This window comes from Piliocolobus tephrosceles, chromosome 8 (genome assembly GCF_002776525.5).
Source record: "Piliocolobus tephrosceles isolate RC106 chromosome 8, ASM277652v3, whole genome shotgun sequence".
In the NCBI taxonomy this organism is placed as follows: Eukaryota; Metazoa; Chordata; class Mammalia; order Primates; family Cercopithecidae; genus Piliocolobus; species Piliocolobus tephrosceles.
The window spans coordinates 2474025-2482724 of record NC_045441.1 but is presented as its reverse complement, the minus strand read 5'-3'; the positions used below and the strand labels follow the sequence as shown (position 1 = coordinate 2482724).

Here is an 8700-nt window from a genome sequence, read left to right as displayed (position 1 = left end):
TTTGAGACGGAGTCTCGCTCTGCCGCCCAGGCTGGAGTGCAGTGGCCAGATCTCAGCTCACTGCAAGCTCCGCCTCTTAGGTTTACGCCATTCTCCTGCCTCAGCCTCCTGAATAGCTGGGACTACAGGCGCCCGCCAAATCGCCCGGCTAGTTTTTTGTATTTTTTTAGTAGAGACGGGGTTTCACCGTGTTAGCCAGGATGGTCTCGATCTCCTGACCTCGTGATCCATCCGTCTCGGCCTCCCAAAGTGCTGGGATTACAGGCTTGAGCCACCGCGCCCGGCCTTTGCATTTTTTATAGAGATGGGGTTTTGCCATGTTGCTCAGGCTGGTCTTGGACTCCTGGGCTCAAGGGATCCTCTTGCCTCTGCTTCCCAAAGTGCTAGGATCACAGATGAGAGCCACCGTGCCCGGCCTCTTCTGCTTTCTAATGCTCTTGGCACCACAGTGACTGTAACATATGTTGTATTTTCATTCTCATTCTGTTCTATGTACTTTAAATTTTTCCTTTGCCATTATTTAGAAGTGTGTCATCTATTTTCCAGGAATTTGTGTTTGTGGATTTTCCTGTTGTCTTTTCTGTTACTGATTTCTAGTTTTATTCCTTTATAGCTAGAAAACTCTCAAAATATTTCAATTCTTTTATTTTTATTTATTTATTCATTTTTATTTATTTTTTTGAGATGGAGTCTCGCTCAGTCACCCAGGCTGGAGTGCAGTGGTGTAATCTCAGCTCTCTGCAACCTCTGCCTCCTGGGTTCAAGCGATTCTCCTGCCGCAGTCTCCTGAGTAGCTGGGATTACAGGCACCTGCCACCATGCCCAGCTAATTTTTGCATTTTTTTTTTTTGTAGAGATGGGGTTTCACCATGTTGGCCAGGCTGCTCTTGAACTCCTGACCTCGGGTGATCCACTTGCCTCAGCCTCCCAAAGTGCTGGGATTACAGGTATGAGCCACCGCACCCAGCCTAAATTTTGTATTTTTAGTACAGACAGGGTTTCACCATGTTGGCCAGGCTGGTCTCTAACTCCTGATCTCAAGTGATCCACCCGCCTCGGCCTCCTGAAGTGCTGGGATCACAGGTGTGAGCCACCGTGCCCTTTCTAGATTTCAGTTCTTATAAATTAGTTGAGGTTTGGTCTGCCATGGTGAATGTTTTGTGGACACTTAGAAAAAACTGTGTTCTCTTGTTGGGTGAGTGTTCCACGTATGTCGGTTAGGCCCTGTTGGTTGCTGGTGTTGAGTTCTGTATCCTTGCTGATTTTCTGCCTAGTAGTTTTGCAGTTATCAAGAGTGAAGTGTTGAAGTCTCCAGCCATAACTGTGGATTTGTCTATTCTTTTTTTTTTTTTTTTTGAGACGGAGTCTCACTCTGTTGCCCAGGCTGGAGTGCAGTGGCTAGATCTCAGCTCACTACAAGCTCCGCCTCCTGGGTTCACGCCATTGTCCCGCCTCAGCCTCCCGAGTAGCTGGGACTACAGGTGCCTGCCACCTCGCCCAGCTAGTTTTCTTTTTGTATTTTTAGTAGAGGGGTTTCAGTGTGTTAGCCAGGATGGTCTCGATCTCCTGACCTCGTGATCTGCCCATCTCGGCCTCCCAAAGTGCTGGGATTACAGGCTTGAGCCACTGCGCCCAGCCTGGATTTGTCTATTCTTTAGCTCTATCGATTTTTGCTTTTTGTATTTTGAGGCTCTGGTTTTTTTTTTTTTGTTTCTTTTGTTTTTTTTTTTTGAGATGGAGTCTCACTCTGTCACCCAGGCTAGAGTGCAGTGGCCGGATCTCGGCTCACTGCAAACTCTGCCTCCTGAGTTTATGCCATTCTCCTGCCTCAGCCTCCCGAGTAGGTGGGACTACAGGCGCCCGCCACCTCGCCTGGCTAGTTTTTTTGTATTTTTTAGTAGAGGCAGGGTTTCACCATGTTAGCCGGGATGGTCTCTATCTCCTGACCTCGTGATCCGCCCGTCTCGGCCTCCCAAAGTGCTGGGATTACAGGCTTGAGCCACTGCGCCCGGCCGAGGCTCTGTTGTTTGGTGCATACACGTTTGGGATTATGATGTCTTCCTGGGGATTGAACTGTTTGTCATTATGTAATGTCCCTTTGTCTCTAGTAGTTTCCTTCCTTCTGAAGTTTGCTTCATCTGGTATTAAAGACAGCCACTCCTGCTTTCTTTTCATTAATGTTTGCATGATTAATGTTTTCCATTCCCAGGAGAGAGGAGGTGAGAAAGTAGAGGGCCAACTCGCCCCTCCTCTAACCACCTCGTGCCTGTCATGGGTGCCAGGTAGGGGTGGGGTAGAGTTGGAGTTCACCTCCCACTGGGCCCTGACCTGGCCAGGGGAGAGGGAGTCAGAGTGTGGACTTCCCTGCCTCACACCATCTCCTTCTGCCTTGTGGGTGCCAGGTGGGGTCAAGGCTTAGCTCCCTGCTGGACCACACTGACAGTACCCTGGTGGGATGGACGGAGGAAGCACCTCTGCTTCCATGGGCAGAGGAAGTGGGATCAGCCCCCATCTCAGCCCCACCAAAACCCCCTGATGCCTGGCACGGGAACAGGAATGTGCCACGTACTTTTGGGAAACCAGGGTGGTGTGGAAGGTCAGCTCTCAGCGTGGCCCTGATGAAGCTGTGGGGTGCAGTTTTTCCATTGGCATTCGACTTAAGTAAAATGGGTGTTTCCAAAACAATTTTCCTGTTGTTGGGTCACTGTGAAGTTAAGAAATGGTTCCCAAGACCCCTCTTACTTATGACACCAATAGCAAATGCAGGCGTCCCTGAGACCACTGTCAGGTTTGATGATTTGCTGGAAAGATTACAGAGCTCCCTGATCGCAGTTACTCTTGTGGTTATGGTTTATTATAGGAAAAGGAGATGGATTCAAAGATTAAAATCAACCTTGGCAGGAGAATGACGTGAATCTGGGAGGTGGAGCTTGCAGTGAGCGGAGATCACGCCACCGCACTCCAGCCTGGGCCACAGAGGGAGACACTGTCTCAAAAAAAAAAAAAAAAATCAGCCTTGGGAAGAGTTGCAGAGGGCAGAGTCCAGGGGGGCTCACACCTGGAGCTGGTCTCCACTCCCTGGGAGGCGTCCTTTCCTCGGGAGTTGTGGGCATTACTTTCCCAGTGGTGGTGGGTGTCAGCACGTGTGGAGTACTGCCAGCCAGGGAAGCACCCGAGCCTTGGCATCTAGGGTCATTATTGGTGCTCCGCCACATGGATGTGTAGACTCCCTGCACTGCTGACCTCAGCCTCCAGCCCCTCTGGAGGGCGAGCTGATATCACGTGGCCCAGTGCTCCTGCTCCTCTGGGCCCGAGTCCCCCACTGATGAGAAGGCAGGAGTAGGAGCCCCAGGACACCTCAGTCATTAACTAGTGCGTCACTGCCTCTGCAGGTTCCCAGCAGGATGCCCTGGCTCTGCAGGAAGCTGAAGTGAGAGGCCCGGAGAGGGCCCGGCCCGCCCGGGGCAGGATGACCAAGGCCCGGCTGTTCCGGCTGTGGCTGGTGCTGGGGTCGGCGTTCATGATCCTGCTGATCATCGTGTACTGGGACAGCGCGGGCGCCGCGCACTTCTACCTGCACACGTCCTTCTCCAGGCCGCACGCAGGGCCGCCGCTGCCCACGCCTGGGCCGGACAGGGACAGGGAGCTCACGGCCGACTCTGACGTCGACGAGTTTCTGGACAAGTTTCTTGGTGCCAGCGTGAAGCAGAGCGACCCTCCCAGAAAGGAAACGGAGCAGCCGCCCGCGCCGGGGAGCATGGAGGAGAGCGTGAGAGGCTACGACTGGTCCCCGCGCGACGCCCGGCGCAGCCCCGACCAGGGCCGGCAGCAGGCGGAGCGGAGGAGCGTGCTGCGGGGCTTCTGCGCCAACTCCAGCCTGGCCTTCCCCACCAAGGAGCGCGCTTTCGACGACATCCCCAACTCGGAGCTGAGCCACCTGATCGTGGACGACCGGCACGGCGCCATCTACTGCTACGTGCCCAAGGTGGCCTGCACCAACTGGAAGCGCGTGATGATCGTGCTGAGCGGGAGCCTGCTGCACCGCGGCGCGCCCTACCGCGACCCGCTGCGCATCCCCCGCGAGCACGTGCACAACGCCAGCGCGCACCTGACCTTCAACAAGTTCTGGCGCCGCTACGGGAAGCTCTCCCGCCACCTCATGAAGGTTAAGCTCAAGAAGTACACCAAGTTCCTCTTCGTGCGCGACCCCTTCGTGCGCCTCATCTCCGCCTTCCGCAGCAAGTTCGAGCTGGAGAACGAGGAGTTCTACCGCAAGTTCGCCGTGCCCATGCTGCGGCTGTACGCCAACCACACCAGCCTGCCCGCCTCGGCGCGCGAGGCCTTCCGCGCCGGCCTCAAGGTGTCCTTCGCCAACTTCATCCAGTACCTGCTGGACCCGCACACGGAGAAGCTGGCGCCCTTCAACGAGCACTGGCGGCAGGTGTACCGCCTCTGCCACCCGTGCCAGATCGACTACGACTTCGTGGGGAAGCTGGAGACGCTGGACGAGGACGCCGCGCAGCTGCTGCAGCTGCTCCAGGTGGACCGGCACCTCCGCTTTCCCCCGAGCTACCGGAACAGGACCGCCAGCAGCTGGGAGGAGGACTGGTTCGCCAAGATCCCCCTGGCCTGGAGGCAGCAGCTGTACAAACTCTACGAGGCCGACTTTGTTCTCTTCGGCTACCCGAAGCCCGAAAACCTCCTCCGAGACTGAAAGCTTCCGCAGCGCCCTTCCCTGCGTGCCCGGAACCTGCCGCAGTCGCACTCCAGTTTTTTTACGGCCTACGATTTTGCAATCTGGGCTTCTTGTTTACTCCACTGCCTCTATCCATTGAGTACTGTGTCGATATTGTTTTTTAAGATTAATATATTTCAGATATTTAATACGAAACGTGGAAGGGAATGCTGGAGTAAAATCTCCCCTCTGCCCGCCCGCCTGCTCCTGTGGTTTCTCTGTCTGAGCACGTGGGCGCCGGGAGGGGATGCTGAGGCTGCTGGAGCTGCCTCCAGGGCTCTGGCCACTCAGGAGGAGGGCGGGGCCTGCACTTGAAGTCAGGCCGCACTTGTCTATTTTTAAAACAGTAGCCGACAAATCCTTCCAGAGGGAAAGTTAAGTGTTGTACTTGAAAAGGTCAGTCCTCAGGGTTTCCTGTTTGAAATCAAGTCAGAGGTAAACCGGTCAGTTACAGAAGCAGGAGTTCTAACTCCAGCTGTTCCCATTAGTGTCTAGTTTATATTATGGCTGTTGAGGCCGGGCGGGTGACTCAGGCAGGTAATCCTAACACTTTGGGAGGCTCAGGCAGGAAGCTCGCTTGACGTCAGGAATTTGAGACCTGGCCAACATGGTGAAATCCTGTCTCTACTAAAAATACAAAAAACAAAGAAACAAAAAAAAATTAGTCAGGTGTGGTGGTATGCACCTGTAGTCCCAGCTACTCGGGAGTTCTGAGGTGGAAAGATTGCTTGAACCCAGGATGGAGAGGCTGCAGTGAGCTGAGATCGTGACACGGCACTCTAGCCTGGGTGACAGAGTGAGACTCAAACAAGTAAATATTAATGAACACATGGCTATTAAGGCTGGGCACGGTGGCTCATGCCTGCAATCCTGGCACTTTGGGAGGCTGAGGTGGGAAGATCAGTTTAGCCCAGAAGTTCAAGACCAGCTTGGGCAATGTAGCAAGGACCTCATCTCTACAAAAAAGAAGAAGGGCGTGGTGGCACACGTCTGTAAACCTAGCTACTCGGGAGGCTGAGGAGGGAGGATCACTTGAGCCCAGGAGTTCAAGATCAGTATGGACAACATAGTGAGACCCTGTGTCTACAAAAAGTAAGAAAATTAGCCAGACACGATGGTGCACACCTGTAGTCTCAGCTACTCGGGAGGCTGAGACAGGAGAATAGCTTGAGCCCAGGAGTTCAAGGCCGCAATGACCTATGATCGTGCCCCTGCACTCCAGCCTGGGCAACAGAGCGAGACCCTGTTTCTCAATAGACAGAAGACAGATAGGGAGATTAAATCAATAAAATGGAAAGTAAACTGGCTGTTGAGGTTTACAGTTAGCAGGAGTGGAGCAGGTTGGCGTTTATCTCTAGACCATGTTGGGTGACAGTACCCAGCGTCACTGAGAAGAGGCTCCGTGTGACTGCCTCTGTGGCTTTCTGGTGGGTTTAGCTCCAGTGCCTTCACCTTCAAGGACATGACTGACCTTGAACCCTCAGGTTTGATGGGCCCCGTCTTGGTAAAATTGTCAGAGGAGGCTCTGGAAACATCTGGCTGAAACTCCTTTGCTACTTCTGCTTCTAAGCCGTCGTTGGAGAGACGGTTGCAGTCATTTCATGGTGTCGGGCACCCTGCTTGACCTGTCTTCCTCGTGTGTGGTGTTTGTCGCCACTGCCCAGTCCCTGGTTGCTGGCCGTGCTCATCTGGGATGTCTCCCCGGTGTCCCCTGTGTGTGGTGTCCCTGTGTTTCCCAGGCTCAGCTGGGCTTGTGTGGGTCTTAGCGGATGAGTGCCTGCCTGCCTCAGGTCTCCACTGTATTAGACACCTCCTGCCTTCCTTTCTGAAGCTTTACTTTCTTTGATTTTTGTGTTATTTTGTTTTTAGAGACAGGGTCTTGCTCTGTCATCCAGACTGGAATGCAGTGGTGCCACCACAGCTCACAGCAGCTTCAACCTGCTGGGCTCAAGTGATCTGCCCACCTCAGACTCCCAAGTAGCTGGGGTTACAGGTGACGCCCGCCCACCCCGCTCATTTTTTATTTTTAGCCAAGATGAGGTCTCACTGTGTTGTCCATGCTTGTCTCAAACTCCTGGACTCAAGTGACCCTCCTGCCTCACCCTCCCACAGTGCTGGGGTTACAGGCCTGAGCCATCACACCTGGCCCCTCCAATTGTTTTACGATGATAAAATTTTTAATTTTAAACATACCATCTTAACAATTGTGAAGTGCACCATCGTGTGGCATTAAGCACATTCACACTGTCGTGCCACCGTCACCACCATCATCTGCAGAGCTTTCTCATCTTCCCAAACTGAAGCTCTGTCCCCATTCAGCACTCACTCCCCGTTGGTAGAAGGCAGCAGCTTCTACTCTCTGATTTCCACTGCCCGAGCTCCCTCATAGAAGTGGAGTCGCACAGTATTGGTCCTTTTGGGACTGACGTACTTCACGTCACGCAGTGTCCCCAGGTTCATCTGTGTCCTGGCAGGTGTCAGAACTAACTTCCTGTCTGAGGCCGAATAATGTCCCATTGTGTCGACGAGGCAAGCTTTGTTTATCTGTTCATCATTCGTTGGACGCTGGCTCGCTTCTGCCTTCCTGTGAAGGTGAATCGAACGCTGCTGTGAACAGGGCATCAGTGAATCTGCTGAGGGCTTGTTTTCCATCTTCTGGGCATGGCGCTTGGCGTCTGCCTTTGCTGGAGCACCTCCCCAGGATGCGTTTGTTTATAGGATGTTTAGACGAATGTCAGAACCCGCTGGGCGGTTCACTCACTGAGAGGGGCCCACGTCCCCTCCATTTCCGCATTCCCAGTTCTCGGTGTGGTTCCTCTGAGCGTCGGTTTTCCTGAGCATCTGGGGTGTTTGCAGGGATGTGGAGGGGTTCCTGGAGAAGACACCACTCACATCCATGCACCTGCCCAGATTCCCGGGCCGTGGTTGGGGCCACTGCCCGTGGGGATGACTCCAGATGGAAGAGGCAGAAAGGGGCCTGCTGGGCCGAGGGGAGGCGTCTCTGGGAAGAGAGGGAGGTGTGCGCGGGGAGAACCCGCTCCCTTCGATTCTTCGCTGTTTCCCTGATGTGCAGCACCACATTGCGTAGACCTTTGGCTCTGTTTTTTTCTTTTTCCACTGACACACAGCAAATTACGCATTTTATAAAAATTGGCATTGTATGACTGGAAAATTTAACTGTAAACTTAAAACTCCTTCACCCTGTTGGCCCCCATCCACCAGCTGCGTCCACACTTGGAGCACAGTCATGAGAACGACTTGGTTGGATGTGGAGTCGTGTCACAAAGCCCTGTCTCTTGCGTGATGGCTGCACTTCCAATCAGTGGGAGGGCACCTCGCCCGTTCACAGCTAGGCAAGGCCTGGGCTGGGAGGGCACCTCACCCGTTCACAGCTAGGCAAGGCCTGGGCTGGGAGGGCACCTCGCCCGTTCACAGCTGGGCAAGGCCTGGGCTGGGCAGCCTGGCTGCTCCTGGACTTGCCTCCCGGCATCCAATGCTGTGTATTTTCCATCTGCCCCAGGAATTTGACACAGGTGTGACTTGCGGTTGTATGGGTGACGCCTCCCTTCCTCTTTCCTCTTAAAGCATCTCAGGCTTCCTCATTCGCTGATACTTACAATCCCCAGTGGATATTTAGTGGAGTTTGCTGTAGCACTCTTGCCACTGATTTGGACTATTGGAAACATTGCAAGTTTGCTTTTGGCCCCTATGTCTTGGTGGAGGGTAAGGGTTAGGATTTGAGTTTATCTTCCCGGTGAGGTCTGAGCACGTCTGTGCGCTGAGGTGGGTGATTTGGTGAAGATGGAGCTTTAACCTAGCTCTGCCACTTGGGAATCGGAACACACACACACGCACACACACACAAACACACACACACGCACATACACATATACACACACATACACAGACACACATATACATACACACACATACACACGCATACACACACATACACACGCATACAC

General features: G+C 53.6%; 1 protein-coding gene across 4 annotated transcripts in view; it reads left to right on the top strand.

The window, feature by feature from the left end:
- The window catches only part of CHST12 (carbohydrate sulfotransferase 12), a 32141-nt gene extending 27208 nt beyond the window's left edge, over positions 1–4933 (top strand). For all 4 annotated transcript variants that reach the window (XM_023188451.2, XM_023188449.1, XM_023188450.2 and 1 more), the window contains exon 2: positions 3393–4933. In XM_023188451.2, coding sequence (XP_023044219.1) covers positions 3470–4714 — 1245 coding nt within the window. In that variant the 5' untranslated portion in view covers positions 3393–3469 and the 3' untranslated portion in view covers positions 4715–4933. The remainder of the gene's footprint in view (positions 1–3392) is intronic.
- Positions 4934–8700: the final 3767 nt, after the last annotated feature.